The sequence below is a fragment of the Salarias fasciatus genome (assembly GCF_902148845.1).
Source record: "Salarias fasciatus chromosome 7 unlocalized genomic scaffold, fSalaFa1.1 super_scaffold_4, whole genome shotgun sequence".
Taxonomy (NCBI): domain Eukaryota; kingdom Metazoa; phylum Chordata; class Actinopteri; order Blenniiformes; family Blenniidae; genus Salarias; species Salarias fasciatus.
Window position 1 is genome coordinate 7,984,622 of NW_021941229.1, and position 19,112 is coordinate 8,003,733.

Sequence of the window (19,112 nt, forward strand, 5' to 3'; positions counted from 1 at the left end):
CCACGCCAAGGCAACTCAGTCTCGCTTCAGCTCTTTTTTCTTTTCAGTTTTTCTCTTTATTGTTTCTTATTGTGAACCCCAGGAAGAACCAACTGCTGTGGTGAAAGGGAATCCAGAGAAATAATAAGTATCATTCCCCCGCGTCTTCAGCCTCTCTTATGCTACTCATCTTCAAATTCCTTTTCATTTTTGGTTTGTGGGGAGGTGTCAACTACCGCAAAACTACTCCAACTTACAGTATTCAAGGCTTGAAACAATGTTTCCTCCAGAAATTGCTGTGTGGCCCGACAGCCGAGTGTTTCATCTGTTGGGTTTTTTTTTCCCCTTTTTGCACTGACTGTGCTCACAGCCTGACACCCGAAATATATGTGGAAGTTATTTTAGAGGATATCTTTTGGTAACATTACATTTAAGCCGTGCTGTCTGTGAGATATGTGTGTGTTTGTTACACACACACACATGGCTGCAGGAGATGCTCCAGATTGCCAGTTTGTGTGGACAGTTTGCTTTGTCACGTTTGTTGACAGCAGATGGTGCCACCTTGGTTGCGTTGCCACGAGGGATCATTTGCACACCCTGGATATTAAACTGGTAGCAGCGAGGCTATCTGTCCATTCCCCGGTGAGCCCAGGGAGTTCTCACATGCCACCGAGGTTCTTCGCCGCTCCCTCCCACCCGTGCTTTACTACCGTCAACATCTGATGTCGCCTTTATTCGTGCCGGTTTTCACATTCACAGCTTTCTGTGTTTTCAGCAGCTGTTCCAAACAAGCTTCCCCCCGTGGCATTTTGAAGTTTTACCAATATTGATCCGGATTTTAAGCACCCTAGAAAATGTGAAATCAGAAATACCTTGCACTCTTCTTCCGGGCGTTATAGGTTAGTTGTTGTTATACCATTTTAACTTGAAAACATTCACAACATGTTTTGATATAATTGTTAAAAAAGGAGCATTTCTTTGCAAAGCAAATGTTTTATTAACACTTCAATTTAATCACTTCATCATTCTAGACAAAAAAAATGTAGTAAAGTTTAATCAACAAATTGAAGCATTTAATAATTTATCACAGTATCACACCGAGTCTGCAGCAATTTAAGGATATGACTGGCTATTATGTTCTCCTCCTACCACTCATGATCCGTCTCACCTGTCCCTGAACATTAATATATTTCATAATAACCAGATATATACATGCTATAGATGATGTCATCATTATTTAAAAAAAAAAAAAAAGGAAGTTAATTTACTTGAATCCTGAGAAATCCAATAGAAGACAAAGAGCTGAGAATAAAGAAATGTTTGCAGGTTGTGTGAGTTTGCAGCCCTGAAGGCCAGACTAATAAACACATTCATCATCTAAATGCTGTTGTTTGTTGAGGTACCAAAACCTGAAATTGTAATTGTACGACCGTGGGATTTCCAGGGTTGAGGTTCCTTCTTGACGACAATGTTTACCTCTATAGACATGTAATGTAAGCATGCTGTGGTACAATTGTGCAATGAGTTATCATCACATAGAAAAATAGTACAGGGAGTTATGACATGGACCCGTTTTGGCTTTGGTTTCTGTTCAGGTCTTGTGTGTGTTCTGTCGGTGTGTCTGTGTTCCTGTGTCTCTCTGTCTAGTTTATTCACCAAATTTCAAGTGATGGCAATTCTGGTTACCACTTAGTCATAAACTATTTCAATTACAGACAAAAGAATGATACATGTTCACTCATAATTAACTAAATTAAACTTTGCTGCAGATATTAAGCTCAATGGGAAAACAAGTCCCACTTCAGTCCAAGGACAGCCGCTGTGTTAAGAGCATATTCATCTTTACAGGTTACTCTCTGATATATTAAGGAGAAAAAATAACGAGCTTGTCCATTTTGTGTGTCAACCAAGAACAAGCTGTGCTGCCATGATAGGTGAAAGCCACTGGGACCAATCTCTCCAGAAATCTTTTATCTGTCATAATCAGGATGAATGGTAGCAGTCTGGAGATGTTTTCACCATTCATGGAGCTACATTGATCATTATTGTACTGTTTGCTTGGTTTTGTAGAGCTCCAAGAGAAGTATCAGCTACTGTCTTAACTATCGATGGCTCTCTTCAGTAGCTCTTGCATTCCTGATGAGCTTCAAAGAAGAAGTAGCAGCAAAACAAAAAGAAGAAGAAAAAACGAATCAGGAAGAGACAATGATATAAATATAGTATGTAAGTATATGTATAATTTCAATGAGGGTCAGTCTGAGTCTATTGAAGTGTTCATATGATGCAATTCCAATCTAAGTGCTGCTTCGAATCCATTAAATCCATAAAATCCATAAAATCAATGTTATTTTTTTTCAAAAAGTAATATACAACATTGCTGTTTTCACTGTAACTACATTAGTTATATTATAGTGCGTCTCTTTGGACTGCATTATTATAATGCTCTTTGTTGGCTTGTTCACCTTCACGTTCAACTCTCATTTCCATTTTGTTTCAGTGATTCCAGCTTGCATGTAAGTCCACAGATCCCCCACATCTGTCAGATGTTTGCCGCTGCACAGCTAAGAGCAGCAGAGCTGCTGGCAATGATTCAACCTCCACTAGCTGAAATGAAACCGGGACCGCGGTCATCATGGCTGATCCCTTGCAAGAACGCGATAACAAAGACGAACAGCGAGCGGCGGCGGCAGACTGCTGCTCGGCTATCAGTGGGTGTTGGAGATTTTCTCCGAGGAGAGACACCAGCAGAAATCCTTTCAATCAGGCATGCAATCACGTGTTAACGACTCAATCACCTTCCCCCTGCACGCGGAGGATTGTCAACGCAATGATGATTAATGCAGGAAGATCTCAAAGGAGGGCTCCGTTTTAAAACCAAGACAATATCGAGACAGTGGGCTGTTTTGATTTTAGAGCTGAAATAACTCCAAGAGATGTTCAGAGATTTAACACATCAGTCCTGTTGAAGCACTGCTGCAAATGTAAATAAGTCATATGGAGCAATGTATATCTCCAGATGGTTTGAAAGTCAATGAAGTGCATAAATTGATCTCATTTGGAGCTGAAGTTGGAAAAATAAATCAACATCCAGGGGTGTTTTGATAGAGTGGAGCGCAGATGATCGGATTCCTTCAGTCTTCTGCGCCTCTTTGATTACAGATGGTGATCTGGACCCGGACTGGCTTAATGCATAATTCTAACCTGTTATCAGATTAGGTAAATTATGGGTTCTCTTGGCACCTGGTTGCAAAAGGGAAGATAAAAGTGCCACTTTGATGCGCTCCCATGGTAAACTCCTGCACAGCATTGGGGAAGCATGAGGCTAAATTGGCAGGGATGCTTTTGATGATGGTTTAAGACGGGGTAAAAATCTCAGTGGGATGAGTTCTGCACCCGTCAGCCTCTCCAGTCTGATACCTTCTGCTTCTCAATATGAAACATTTGGATGTTGATGTTGGACTCAAACTGGATGTGCAGAATCACATAATATGGATATAGTCCCAAAAGAAAAGTGTCATTTAACCTGGAAGTAACAAAATCACGGCTACACAATGTCTCGTTAAGTTTTACAAGAGCTTCAAACATTTTGATTTATGTTAAATACAGACTGTCTGCTTTGGCAAAGAGGAGAATAGGCTGTGAAGAAACTCTGGCCAACACTGGCTGAAGAGGTTTTGATGGGATATTTGCATAACAATCACATAAAAATGCCGTCTGAAAACAATCGTATAAGTTGAATCAGCTGACATGACTGGAAATGAGCATAAGCCTCACAGCGGCTGGACTTCTTCCCATGCTACAATACGATGTGAGCCACCTCAAGCGCTCTGCCATATTTTCTGCCTTTACAGAGACAACAGCGCTGACCTTTACATGAAGCTGTCCGGAAGGCAATAATTTACTCCAAGTAATACCCAGGTTGTAAATTGCTGCAGCAGCGAACTGGAATGAAATATGTTGTAACAGTGAGTTGGGGAAACTCAGGGTGCAGGAGCCTCTTTTGGGAGGGCGGTGCCAGAGATTATCAGGGGGCTTGAGGCACTGCCTTCTCTGAATAACGTGTATGGATATCTGAAGCTAGAATTGCTCACATTTATCAATACATTTAAAAGTAGCAATAAAACACACCCTCTGCTTTCTAGTGTGATATTTGTACACATGCTTTGTTGGTTGTAGTTTGTCTAATCTTGTTCTGGCTGCTGCTTTGGTCAGGTTTCCACTGCAGAAGAGATCGTCTTAAAAAAAAAAAAAGTTGGGCAATATGCCTCAGCTGTGACTATCTGCAAAAAATTTCGATGTATTTGCAGTAAACAGTGTTTTTTTTATGGTTTTCATTCTGAAGCCTCTGTTTTATAAAGAAAATCATTGGCGCAGGAAGGGGGTGCTGCCGGGACAGCAGCCCCCACTTGTGGCAGCTGTAAGCTGTAGCACCTTACATTAGCGTTGACTGTAAATTTAATTAACAAAAAAAACAAAACAAAACAAAACATAAAAATATAAAAAGTATGTGTGGAATGGATTTACACAGAGGTGTGGGGATACGCAAAAAAATCTATTTTAAAAGAAATTAAATTTAAGTGGAGGACGCTGAGGAGACTCTTTCCTCATTCGGAAGCAGCTTCTTCGCAATCAAACAACAGTGATGGCACACAGCAAGCAGGAGAGAATATCAGATTTTTTTGTGCTTGCTGTTGGTTTGCGGGACTTGTGTTCATCTGTTGATGTTTTTTCTAAATCTATCCTTACTACCTGTCATGTCAGAGGTAGTGAGTTTTGGAGTATAGACCCATCAGTCTTATTTTTTGCATCTTCAGCACCAAGGACAGCTCCTAAAGTGGCAGTGATTTACTGCTGTGAAAGTGTTTTTGTTCTTGTCATATGGTGGATTGCTGCTGACCTCCTTATGGAGAAAAAATGTATTAAATGTGAATTTGTTAGAAGTTCCTAATGTTTATTTGTGTGTATCATATGGCTCACCTGAGTGGTGATGTGCTATACAGCAGGGGAAAAAAATGCAACAACGTCACTCCTTCATTCAGTTGCTAGCCCCCTCTACTTAAAACCCCTTCCCACGCGCCTGAACAAAATTGCATTACTTATGTCTTTTTTTATGTATAAGCATATATACTTTAATTGCTCTATGGCTAAATGTAGCCAGGAAACATCTGAGAAGTTTATCAAATACAATCTTGACCTTGAGCTGTGTGCATCCCTGTCATGTTCCAGATTAAAAGAAGCTAACAGCTGTTTAATTCCACGCGATTTTTAATGTATTTTTTTAAAGAAGTCATTTTTTGCCCTCCTTTAACCCTGTTTACATGATGTTTCAAGTGAAAACACATTTTTTTGTGTTTTTTTTGTGTGTGTTTTTGTTTTCGAAAACATTTCCCATTAAAAAGCAATGGTTTGAAAACGATGTCCGTTTACATGGAAATGGTAGAAACTCTGAAAACGACGTTGCTCATGCCAGACCACCGGCTGGCATTGTTGTTGATTTTGTTTTGTTTGTTTGTTTGTTTGTTTGTTTGTTTGTTTGTTTGTTTGTTTGTCTGTCTGTTTGTTTGTTTGTTTGTTTGTTTGTTTGTAATGAAAGAACACACGTGTCCTGAACAATCAACATGGAAAGAAGACCAAGTTGGATTACTTTCACGTAGTTTCAACTCTGTTGAAACTAATCATGGAGCCAGTTCTGAAGAACATCCCTCCAGTCATGTGTCTAATGGTCTGTGTCTGCAGGTGTAATTACAGATATTTAGAAAAACTGCTTCAACAAGTCATTATAAAACATTCAAAATGTAGTGTTTCAGTTCACTTTGTGCACACACCTCTTCATAACTTCCACAACAACACTGCAATGTTGAAAGAATTCCACTTTATTAATTATTTCAGAATTACTGGCAGAATAAGATTACCCAGCTGACTCACATTTCTCTAAAACATGGAGTAAAACAGCCACACAGGGCAGATGTTCCTGCTGTTCTGCGGCGACTCATTAGAATATTCTGCAAGGAGAGAAGACAGTGGTTCTGCGACTTCATGTGCTGTGTGATCTGAAAGTTTTCCTCCGGCTTAAATCAAACTGTTTCAAAAATCTGCTTTCAAAAACACCTTCCTTCTGTCTTCATCCACGTGTTTGCAGCATGTTTGCATTCACACTTTCACCACATTACGTAAAATCGTCCACCAAAAAAACAGTTGTCAATAGAATCTTGAGATAACGTGTGCTGACCTGTTGAAGAGCTGTACAGTGGAGGCGTCAGATGCAGATAAACTACTGGTGCAAACGAAATGCATGTTGGGAGATTTCCCAAAGGGGAAAAACAGTTTGCAGGATTATGGAAATCCACAATCAGAGATGGTTGTTGATCTCCAATCATCGCTCTGTGAGCGAACGCTCCAAGACTACAAGCCTCAAGGTAGTCAGCTGAAGTGATTTATCCTCTCCGTCCGTCTTCTTTCCCTCCAAATCCACATGAAGCTGCAGTGGTACTGAGGAAAGCACAGACTTGTGCACTTACATGCTCCCCACAACTGTCTTCAGGTCATTGAAGGGGAATCCAAGGCGCTCCGAAGGAAAATACATTTGTTGAGAAGATCCTGCATTCACAATAGAGACTTGCCCCTGTTAGATTTACTGGTACAACTCCAGTGTTAAAACAGAAAGCAACCAAAGCAGGTTCTAATCAATCAAATGCTTGAACTGTCTCTCGACACGGAAGACTAGAAACAATCCTCATGGCCATTGGTGAAGGTGGAGATGAAGACCATCTGTGAGATGGTGAAAAGGTCGTCCGGAGTTCCACGCCCAGGACAGAATCCGCAAATCCATCAATTCAGTCCGAGTCTCCTGTAAACTATCTGAGGGAACCCAAGAAGAGGGATACCCTGAAGCCACACACACTCTGAAATCCCTGCAGGTGAAAATAAGAAGCGCTAACGGTCCAGGGGTTTTCAGTTCGGAATGCCTTTGTTGCATTTTCGGTGTCCGTTTACACAACAACGGAGCTTGGAGCCACTGAAAACACAGTTGTAGAAAACAGTTCTTCTGGACATGTTGATATATATATTAACAATAACAACAAAGGTGTAGCACAGTGTCTTGACTCCCATTTCATATTGTTTAAATATCCTTCTGGGACTTGGTGGTTTTATAATAAGAGTCACCTGGAACAGCAACTTGTTCCTCTGTCCATACAACTGTCCGTGTATTCCTCATTGCCTATGTTTAATGCATATTATTCTAAATCGTTTAATGATAAAAAGAAGCAACAGTACCCACTAGTGGTCCCAAATACTAACCACATTTTTACATTTTGTTTCTGTTGTTTTATGTAAATTGACAAAATGCTGTGTTAATGCGAAACTCCACTGAAAAGAGAACTCAAAAACAATGCATTTTCTGTTGAAGCACTGTTTTTTTAAACAGGGTCTAAATTAATTTAAAAAATGTTAGTTTTTGTTTTGTTCCTAACGAACTGTTTTGTTTGTGTCATGTTGAGTAAGCATGAAAATCTTTTTTTTTTTTTTTTTTTTTTTTTTTTTTAAAGAAAATCTCTTGATTTCAGCAGTCTGTGTTTAAAAATCATCACCTTCATGTGACGACAGCACGGAACATCTCCAACGGTTTGGTGTTCCTGTTTATTTTATTTCAGCTGTTATCAATAAGTGTGTTTTGTATGATTATTATCACAACACAAGAAAAAACAAATGGATGCAAATGAGGTGCTAAATGTGCCACAATGTTGGAGGCAGAGAAATCGAGTGCAAGTGCAAGAACATCTGCTGCGAAGAAATGTTTATTTCACTGGAAAGATGTGTTATGGCCACGAACACTGATTGTGCCACACCGCATCCTATGAATTTTTAAAGTTGGTGCTATTGCCCAAAGGCAAACACTAAGAGAAGTGCTTCAACAGGTATTTACACAGGATGCAGTAATTACAGCTCACCAGCTCTACTGGAAATCTTTTGGATGATTTATTTAATCTTATTTTACTTTATATTATGTTTTTTTTTTTTTTCTCTCCTCAGGTTCACAATGTCCATGATGATTGTAAAAAGCCTAATCTCTCTGTTGTGCTTTTAAAGTTTATAGCTCATTTTGGACGTTTAAACTTCTGGAGGCAAATGTGTCATGCATAAAAATATGAAACACCGTGAAACTCTCAGCATTTTAATATCATGAGAAGCTAAACCGGTGCTTCTTTTTTACAGCTAAATTGGTTGAAGCTCATAAAAATTATTTATGAGCATCAACAATTCATCAAGGTAATTTAGGTAAACTCTGGCCGTTGCCTGTTAAAACAGAGACGCCTGCTTTTTGGTGATTATTTTTACCCCCTGAAGCCTTGCGCTGATTTACCCTTTAATTTAGGAAGACGTACGCCGCCTCCGGCCCTGAAAGACCGGAGCTATTTGCGGTTGCCTGTGTCACGCTGGTGTTATAACTCAAGAGCACTGCGGCCCGGCCGACCCGGCTTTCACAAACGCTCATCTTTTCAAAATGGCCGTGAATTCATCGCCGCACTCGAGAGCAGGATTGCACTGAATGATGAAAAAAATAGCAACCGACTGAGGCGAGCTGCCAGTCTCCCAGATGGTGCATTTACTGCATGTATGTCTGGAACTGATGATGACATATACCATAAGTAGCAACCTTGGAGCGGCGCCTGTGGCTCCTGAAATAGTACAGCAATCCATTTCAGCCTTCTTAGCCGGTCAAGTCACATGAAGGGAAGCAGAGTTTGAACTGAAGGTTAAAATGAACTATCCTCAACGTATATTGGTGGTTCTCAAACTGTGGTGTGCACCTCCCCCGGGGGGCGCAAGGGATTGTTCATTTTTTTAATCAAAATTACGATGAAAATAAATAATTGGAAAGTTAAATTATTGCTTTTTTTCCTAACTTAATATACATCTTTGAGACAAATATATAATGCAAAATAAATGTATTATAGCAAGTGTTACGAATTGGGATGCACTGATACCGTGTTGTGTTTTCCAATACTTCCTCACGAGGACAGGACGAGTGGTGTCAGCGGTTTGGACTCAAGATGAGGCGAAAGGCAGCGACTCCATCACCAAAGACTGTGGACGCAGTTGCTCACCGGAGCCTTCAGAGCTCTTGCAGGAGTGTCTGGTGTCGGCCCAGAAGCTGCGTGGAGGTGGTTATTTGTGGATTGAGTGTGAATTAGGCTTGATGGTACTGATGAATTACTTATAGCGGTAATCAGTATCAGCAAGAAGCTTCATTTTAGTACTCATACTTGTATTTATTCGTCCCTCTGGTGCCTCCTGGGTTGGGGGTGTGAGCCTCTGGGATGCTGGGTGTGTGGGCGGCGTTCGTCTGGGTTGGTGTAGACTCCCCCACATCTAATTCCACTCATGAACAGTGTTTATTCAAAAACATAATGCACCACATGAATTCACTATCAAGCAACAGACTTTTCAGCCTAGTTCTATTCTTTCTGCATCATGTAAAAATGAATAAAATGAAAGTTTCTTTATTAAACTTTTTATTAGTTTTTATCTTTTATTCTTTATTCACATTACATTCACCATATTTTAATAAAATAAAGCAAGCTCTTCTTTGAAAACTTATACTTCCGCACATTCCAGCATGTATAAGATACATTTTTGTTGCACGTATACCCCTTCATTTGTTTTGCATTTACAACTTGTCAACATTTTGGAGATGAATTCAGTTTACAAGGAAATGGCTGAAACAATGAAAATGACTGGGTGATAATGTCTGTCTTTGTAGTGAAACCACACATATGTATCAAATGTAATCAAATAATGTTAAAAATCATTGGGTACAGATTACTCCCCTAATGCTTATATCCAATTTTTCTGCAATGCATTATTTACATTTGCTCAAAATCACATCTGTAAGAGGACGACTCCTCGTTTGAAGAGGATAATGTGACGATGGAAAGCTGCATGAAGCCCTGCACAGGTTCAGAGACGTTGGGCTGCTGGCCCCGCAGCAGCCCGGGCTGCTTAGACTAAACCAGGAAGAACAAGCGCCTGATTCAGTGCGAGCTCGCGATAACAAAGACAAATAGCAAGCCACCGCGCCAATGGAGTCGCAGAGTACCGTGCAATGATTAGTGGGCGTTTGAGACGCTCCCCAGAGAAGACATGGGGACTGACAAAAATCCTTTCAATCAACTGTGCAATCAAGCGATAGCGATTAAATCACTTTCCCGGGGACGTTATCATTGTGCGACTGGTTCATCCATCTTACGCTCATCCCAGCGTCTGTTGGTGGTTTTGTGAGCGCGCAAACCCGCTCGTGGCTCCGATCCAAGCCTTTCAAGCAGGTTTTATGGCTCTCCGGGAAGCGGCGTGAGGCATGCAGTATAAAACCAGTTTTCTTGTTGGTTCAAATGCACCGTGATTGCTCCGGAGCCTAAAGCTTACAAGCTGTTTTTCACACAACTAGACATATTTTTGAATGTTGAAACGGCAAATAGATGCTGTTTGGGGAAATCAAATGCCGATCGCTTAAGGATAACATAAACCTCTACCTGTACACCTGTCCCACATGTCTTTGCTATGATCAGAACAGTCCGAATCTGCCGGTCACGAAGGTTTTCATCAAGTTTCTGAGTTTGATCAGTGCATCTGGATGGCGAGCCAGCAGCAGTGCAGCACCGCCTGCCAGCGTGGCGAGGAGCACCGGTTTGCCCGTGAGCTTCCAGGATGTGGTCGGCTTGGCGGGGCTCTGCACCGGCAGGCTCTGCTGCAGGACTTCCCGCTCCTCCTCGTTCAGGACCACCTGACTGACCTCAGCCAGGACCTCCAGAGCGGCTCGCTGGCCCGCCTGTATCGCTCCGCTCATGTATCCACACCACTGGGTGGCCGTCTCGGTGCCCGCCCAGTGGATCCTGCAAGAGAAAACACAACGTCGTCTTGTCTTTCTCTCTCCGTGCAAGCTGTGCAATATTAACTGCTGTAAAACAGGAGCGTCAAATATATGGTCTGTGGACCAAAAGTGGCCTGCAAGAGGCTCCAATCTTCATTAAAATGTGTCTCACATCCAGCTGAAAAGCAATCACTGGAATCTTGAGTTTCAGGGCTTCCTGGTTCGTTGCCCTGCCACCGCACATGGCATCGCATGTTATGATTGGTTGTTGGTACAGTGTGTTCAGAAGTGAGCAGTTGCAGCGTTCTGCCATGAGAGTGAAACACCAGGGAAGGAGAGATGGTTTCAACCTCATGTCAGAACCATCTTCTCATTTCAGAATGTAAACCATTAACACTGCTGTACCTCAGCTGTATATTAATGTTTGATTTATTTCAAGCCCATCCATCCATCCATCCATCCATCCATCCATTTTCCACCGCCTATCCGGGATCAGGTCGCGGGGGCTGCAGAGGGAGGGAGCGCCCAGCCACCCTACAGAGGAAGCTCCTTTCAGCAGGTGGTGCCAGCTTGCCGAGAGGAATGGATTCCTGGAGCCCAACACATTAAACTGATCAGACCTCTACGCTGATGACGCATCTATTCTTATTCTAATTAAAAATAAATGATAGAAAAATCCAGATGCTGGGCCCCAGGGTGGCAAAACGCTCACAATTCACGAGGGAAATGCTGCAGTTTCATAGAGAAACACTGGCACCACGATGGAACTGAGGTTTCACATTTTTGATAAGCCGCTGTTTGCTCAGACCTGCTTTCTGTGTACTGAAATTAGCAGGTTTTTAGCAGACTGTTGGAACTCATGGGGGCTGATGGCGTCCCAGGGCCGGATGACAGGGGAGACGCTGTGGCCGGCCTTCTGTTTCCTTTTTATCTCGCAGGGAAAACGTTTTCACCTGCTCAGGAGTCGATTCCTGCTGCATGTATCATCCAGCTGCAGGGCCGCTGGCTCTCAGGCACCCAACGCCGTTCAATTTGGTTTGATTTTGATGAGTTTGTTCTCTGTTTGAGCCACATGTAGTTTTAGGTTAACACACAGGGTGTGTTTTCCTGGTAGGGTTGCGGAAGGCTGCTCTCTTTGGTTCACGCAGCCGCTGTTCTGTTGGCATATACATCTCTTCTAATGAAGAGATGCAACGCTTTTTAACCCTCGTGGTAATAAATGCTGCTCCAATAGCAGGCTGAAGAGATGAAACACACCAAATACATGTTTCTTTACTGTTCAGCCAACAAGAGTAAAACATGCAATTAACTCTAAACTCACACTGTTCACTGTCTGCTTCATTACAATTGGTTGGACTTGCTGTGTTTCATCAATGAACGATATTGGGATGTTGTTGTTGCGTGTGTATGAGTGTGTCTGACAGAGGGAATAAAATGTTTATGGAATCATAACAGTAATAGTTTAAACGTATCAATGAGGCACCAGTAATGGTGTAATAGTGATGGAGAATACTGCGCATATTTGGGGGATTTTTTACAGAACCAGCTGACAGATTCATTAAAGGTGCTGTAGGCAGGATTCGGCATCTCCGCCATCTTGCTTAGGTTTACCTAAGCAAGATGGCAATTTGACCCATCTAAGATGGCGAATTGAAACTCAGCACAGCCAATCCTGTCCTGTTTTCTCTGAGATCACGCCTTTACGCAAGTTAAGCCCCTCCCACAAGAACGTGCGACGAACGCCCCTCGACCAATCACGGTTAGAGCCTCAGGGGCTCTTCTGATTGGTCAAAGATACCTGGAGCTGTCGAGATTCCTTTTCAGCTCAGAACAGAGACAGATGGAAACGCTGCGCCCTCGCGGTAGTGCAGTTATGCTACACTCCTAAAGGATTATCAATGGGTACTCTAAAATTTAACCCAAATAAAACACAGAAAAATTAGCATTGACTAGCAAAATCCAGCCTACAGCACCTTTAACAAATGTCACAGCACGCTTGTCCCAAATTGTCTGCGTATTTTCACATCCTTTCTTTTATACGTGCTCCAATTTGCAACAAACAAGTTAAATATAATGTCAGATGGGCTTCCTGGATGTCACTCAGTGTGATTTATTATGGCAGTTGTTGATCCAAAATAACATGAATTTCTTTAGAAAGATGTAATGATAGAAATAATGCCTTCTCCTGCATAGAAAATCAAAAAACAACATAATAGTTGTCATCCTACGTCTTAGTGCACAAATGTAAAAATGTAAAATGTTCGGCAGGCGTCCTAGAGAAAAAAATCCTTTCTTAAAAGCAATAAAAACCTGAAATTTTTAGACATTTTGGTCATGTGATTTAGTCGCTGCTCAATTCCCTGCCTTGAAGAAAGCAAGTAAAACACAGTCGCTTTCAAAAACGGCATGATGCACTTTTCATCCGCTGGTTTCCTGCTGCAACAACACATCATCAGCAGGATAAAACTAACTGGTCTCATGGCGGTGTAAGCCCAGCTCACGTTCCCTATTCAACAGTCCAACACTTGGTGAATTCTGCTTCACGATCATAGGAAGAACCACCGTCACCATGAACGTTTAGCCAATCACCCCAGCTATCCCTGACACCTGCTTAAAAGCCGAAAAGTCACACATGAGCTCTACAAACTGCTCAAGTTTGAGTCAACAAAGATTCCTATGATGTGTTTATGAGCAGAAAACACTGCTGACAAATGAACCTGGGGCCAGAATTACATAAGCTCTTCATTCTCATTGGTGTATATTTGAGCTTGCAACCTTCATTCTACATACAGGTTTATATTTGGCAGTGCAGTATAATAAAAAAAACAAAAAAAAAAAACAAAAACAAACATTGGTTTCCGAAAGACGATGCTGAAATGTACCTTTTCATTACTGTACAAACACACATCCCTGCCTCTGGGTTGAGTACCCAAGCAGCAGGTGAGCCTTGGAGCCTCAATCCAGGAGAAGAAAGTGAGGAGCGCCCTCCCCTGTCCTTTGGCGTGGAGGAACCACTTGGACAGCAGTATGAGCGAAGGAGAGAAACTCAAAGCTGTTTCAACACTGCGGAGTCAGCAGAAAGAGTAAAGCCACTGTTCTCCTGAGATCTCCTGCCTGGGGTGTGGAGTGTGGCACCGCTGATGGTGGGCCAAAGCACAACATGAATAATACATGGCATAATTTAGCCCTCTGTGAACCTGCCAACCTGTTGGGATCAGAGAAACTGAAAAAATATATATATGATTGGGACTCCTGCAGACTTCGTAGAGTTTATCAAAGGTGGTGTTTTAATTGTATAGTTGTAGACTTTAAGTGTGTTGTGCTCTTCTGTCTTTGTGGTGAGTTCAGCAGAAGGACTCGCTCAGATCCTCTCCACATGAAACACAGACCCTCCTACAAAAGGCTGAAGTGCTCCACAGAAAGCAGCAATTTCTTCCAACCCTTCATTTAGCGTCTGTAGTGTAGTTATTTTGTGGAGCCTGCAAACACGTTGAAGGATGGTTTGAAGTAGAAACTTGATAATCAGCTTTCACTGTGACTTTTCTATTCTCTTCTTCTGCAGACTTTAAATAAAGCATTTATTTATCTTTTTTTTTTTTATGAACTCTGCCACGGTGTATTAACCCATCACACTGTTTGACACTAATATTACTACAGTGCACTGTTGACATTTGGGAGCTTTTCATTTTGGCTTCCTCAGCAGCCCACGCAGTTCAAAAGAATGTATTTCATTCTTCTTTTCCATTCATTTATACACCTTTCAGATGGGCTGTGTGCTGAATTTGTCAATTCAGCACAGTTGCCACAAGATTTCTATTATATTATCCACAGCTGTCCAACATCATGGAACATGAGAAGCTCACGTTTATGTGATACACTCAAAATGTGTGATTGCATTTCTGCGTATAATTTCTCCTTTATTTTTATGTATATATCAAATCACTGTATCATCAGTGTAAAGAAACATTCATTGTAATTAATTTGACATTTATTGGGATCTGGACTCTGTTTATTTGCAAGACGAAGAGCGGAACTAATGTGCGCTGGTGTTGTTGCGACCAGGTTCCTTGAGGTGCGGCCCCTGCCCGCCTCCTCAGAAGACTTTTGGGAAGAAATGCGTTGGTTCGTGTCTTCACTTTTGTAAACACTTGAGCTGTGTTTTCCAGGTCAGTGCGCTCTGAAAATCACACAATATCACATTAGAAACTTAAGTGTCTTGTAGCACGAGTGGGATGTGTTATGTGAAGGTTTTTTTTTGTTTTTTTTTTCGAGTTAATTGAAAGAATGAATGAATGAATGAATGAATGAATGAATGAATGAATGAATGGAGGCGCTTGCAGCTCAGTCACGTGGGTGATTTTACAATATGACAGATGCCATGCTCTGATTTTACACTTCTGTAGCTTCATGCACTTTTAAAAAAAATATGCTCTGCAGTGTTAGATTAGAATAATTTGTGATCAGGGACCCTGATAGCTTGACACATGTGTAAATAACATACTGCTTTTAGTGCTACTGTAAAATAAATTATTGTTAAGATTTATTGCAAAAATACGGTGAGTTAAAAGATATAAAGTTCTATTTTTTGGGATTGTAATTAACCGATCTGTTGGGTTTTTTCGTGTTTTTTCTATGCAGTGTGTTAAATGTTAAGACTGGAATCTGAATAAAACCTCAGATACAGTATATGTGTCAATTAATTGTTTAAATTTCTCTGCATTTGGTACCATTTTCTGCTAGTATACTAGTATAGAGACCGGGAAATGAACAAATAATGTTCCATGCTTGTGATGGAGCTGACAAGTGACTGTTAAAAGAACCATACTTCCGGATGGACTAAACACTGTAAATTAGAAACAAAAGGAAACTGAAACACACAAACGTTATGAACAACAGTTATGATTTAGGTTATGGATTTTATGATTGTGTTTCATAAAAAAAGGAGTTTTACAAAGAAATGCAAATGGTTCGTGTCTTCACTTTAGTCAACACTTATCCTTTTGTACACTGTTGTAAATTTTAGCATGTCTGAAACAGGCCTGTGTCCTTCATGATCATTTATTTCGTTGGAACAGGAGGGTAAACGGTCTCTCCAGTGTGGCAAAGCAAAACATGTCAGTGTCTTATGAACGACTGGAACTGGTAAACAGAAATTGGAACAGATGTATCACAGATGATATATTTATTATAATGATGTATATTAGGGATGCTCCCTTACCAGTATTGAGTATGGGGTCCCATAATGAATGACACACTAGTCAACAGATCAATGATACAAGGCGGCAAGCATCACGTAGCATCATCTGTCAGCAGCAGGTGCACAGAGCATGATCGATGTCCGCAGTTTGGAGATTCTTTAATATTAATGAGAATGACGAACATAATGAAGACTGTAAATCATGTTCCGTGAATCGAGAGGAAGCAAAAGCCAGTTCGTACGACGCCAGAAACTAAATCACCAGAGACATTTGGACCATGCTGCAGACTCTCGCTGCTCACAGACCAGCGGTGCTACATGCTAAATGTAACTGAAGTGTGACCGACGTGGGACATTTGTGCAGCGCACGCGCTCTGGCTTGCCGTTATGTCTAATTTATTACTCCATAAGAGAACGATGGTAGGCGTTGCTGCACAGAATGTCAAGGGAAACGGACAGACCACAAACACATACTTGTCTTTTATAAAAGTGGTGTCAGTGCATCTCTGATTATTACTGTATTCTTTTTTTAACAACACATTCTGTCAGGTACCCTGTATTTTAAAGCCTTTAGAATTGCTTTTCAGAAAGCTTTGTAGTGGTTTTCAATGGCTGCGGTGTGTGATTATACTCTTGCTTAGTGGAGCTCCATAATAGAATAATACAGCGGCGCTTCAGACGACTGAGATATGAGATGTACACGTTATTATGAAAAATGACCGCAATGCCTTTAAAAAGTATGGCAATAAAAAAAAAAAAAAAATGAAACAGGCAGGAGTGGGGTGGAGAGGAGAAATCAATCAACACGGCCATTACGGCGTCGCGGATAACAGGTGGCAGTAAACGGCATAATGAGCCGCAGCAGTCCGACGAGACGGATGAGAGCTTGTCACATCAGAAAGACCACCTTGTGTATTTGATTGAAGGCATTCTGTGCCAGCTTAAATATCTGACTGCGCAAGAAGAGTTTACAGAATATGATCAAGTGCCAGCCGGTACATATTTAGTGCTTTGTCAACATGGATGTTGTCTCGTTGGAGTGGACCCTTGAGAAAGGTGAGCGTCGGTATATAACTGGAAGGCTGTAGTAAGACGAAACTGCACTAAAACTATAAGATTAATCCAATCTCCTGAACGGAGAATGGCAATAAAGCAACACTCCAAGACAGACATTATTGGGAGATATTATTTCAAACTGCGCTGAGTACAAACTGTCTCAGTTTTATCACTTCGGCTCTGAAGCCTGAGTCACATCGTATAATGGCAGATGAATTAAAGGGGCTCAGAGAGAAAGTGGTCCACATTGTCACAATAAGAGCAACTACAGACAGCGGGAAGAAGAAAGCTTTCTTTTTTTATTCCAGTCTTGACCTTTTTTTTTCTTCTTCTTCTTTTTTAGCTTTTAAGTGGAATGACTAATCCACCCTGTGAATAGGTTGTTGTTTTCTGTTAAAGCAAATATGATGAAATGTTATTTTAGAAATATAAAGGGCCACACTGTCTGTCTGACAAATTGAAGTTAGTGCAACTTAAGACTAAACTTTATCTTTTTGCTTTTTTCAAACATGCACAAAGACTTTCTTTTCCCCCATAATGATCCACAGTGGTTGGTAAACCCAGTGTCTCTGTCACAGTGGACGACGAACCGAGAGGTCTTTGATTTATGATTGATTTATTCCTCTCCGTGCCTGATGGAACTTGCACTTGCCATCTGACCGCTAAGTTCTGCATTGTCTTTTCCCTCAGGCAGCCCTCTCTACTCTAGGGTTCCTCGAGACACAAAGACTGTAAAGTGGGGATCCCATTGGGATAATGAGGTAAATCAAGCAAACGTTTGGTGAGAAAGATGGAAAAACCCACTACTTATCGCCACTTCAGTCCTCGCCACAGTGGGTTCCACAGACAAATGTCTGTGAGAATATGGAATATGGACAAAGAATGTGGAATATAAATGAGTATGAAGAAGGCTTTGAGGCCATATTTTGTGTTTTCTGAAACAAAAATGTAAAAATGATACATTTTCACTTAAAAGTTTCATCTTTACACAGCAATATTTTGAAAATGATGTTGTTTACCTGCCAGGCCACAGGTTGGATACACAATAAGTAATGATAGAGTGTACACAGACATTTATGTGGATAGAATGTTTCAATGTTGTCCTGTAAACTGACAACCAAAACACACAGTGAAGGTTGTCTGTTTTCACTTGAAAATGCTGTCTGTGTTCAGGGCCTAAGTTTGTTGATTACATTCACTGCAGTTGTTTGTTTACCACATTACTTCTGACCGTTTGGCCCCCAGGTTCCTCCTGATGCTGCAACTTTGCTGAAGCTTGCACAACGGTATACACTCATATGTTTAATGCACATAATGACTCTCAGGCTGCTTACAGCAGAGCAAGCCGACCCCAGTAAAATGCCTTATTGAGTCTGCTGAATGAAGAAAAAATTAAATCGCAAATAAAACCTTCCTTGACTGATAAATAAAATGCTACAGACTGTTTAGTTCTCCAGTTCCTCTGCAAAAACAACACATTGGCATTTTGTGGGCAGATTAGAAGCCATGCTGCCAGGGTTGACAGGTTTGAGAGACAACACCAGCCAAACAACAACTCAAAATTGGCCCAAAAACCAGCAAAATAACAGAATTCAAAATATACCCATATAAAACCATTTACACTGCGCTAAAGCCACAGACTGCTGCTATCACCACAAAGTGTTTTATAATAATTACAGAAAGGCTGCCAGCATTTAAAAGCATTTTACCCTGAAACTGCTCTTTTACCGAGCTCTGAAAATGTTTTTGTGTCATCACGGACAAAATGGCTATTTAGTAATCCTCCTTTTTCCAGATCTATTAATTATCAAATGAGGCTGTGCTGCCAGATTAATAAATGGTGCGATGATTAAAGTGACATTGATGTTTAATTAAACTTTCTAAATCTGACCTGGCAATTCTGATTATTGCTCCAACTTCTATAGTCACTCGAAATCCAACTTGGTCGTCTGCACGTACGAATGTCGGTGTACTCGCCATCATTAATGTTTATAGCACATCATTTTTGCA

The 19,112-nt window shown here is 41.1% G+C and overlaps 1 protein-coding gene across 1 annotated transcript in view; it reads right to left on the minus strand.

Moving 5' to 3' along the window:
* Positions 1–9,579: 9,579 nt before the first annotated feature.
* LOC115383421 (amine oxidase [flavin-containing] A) overlaps positions 9,580–19,112 on the minus strand; it is a 53,528-nt gene continuing 43,995 nt past the window's right edge. Inside the window, exon 11 of the mRNA XM_030085601.1 lies at positions 9,580–10,871. Coding sequence (XP_029941461.1) covers positions 10,544–10,871 — 328 coding nt within the window. The 3' untranslated portion in view covers positions 9,580–10,543. The remainder of the gene's footprint in view (positions 10,872–19,112) is intronic.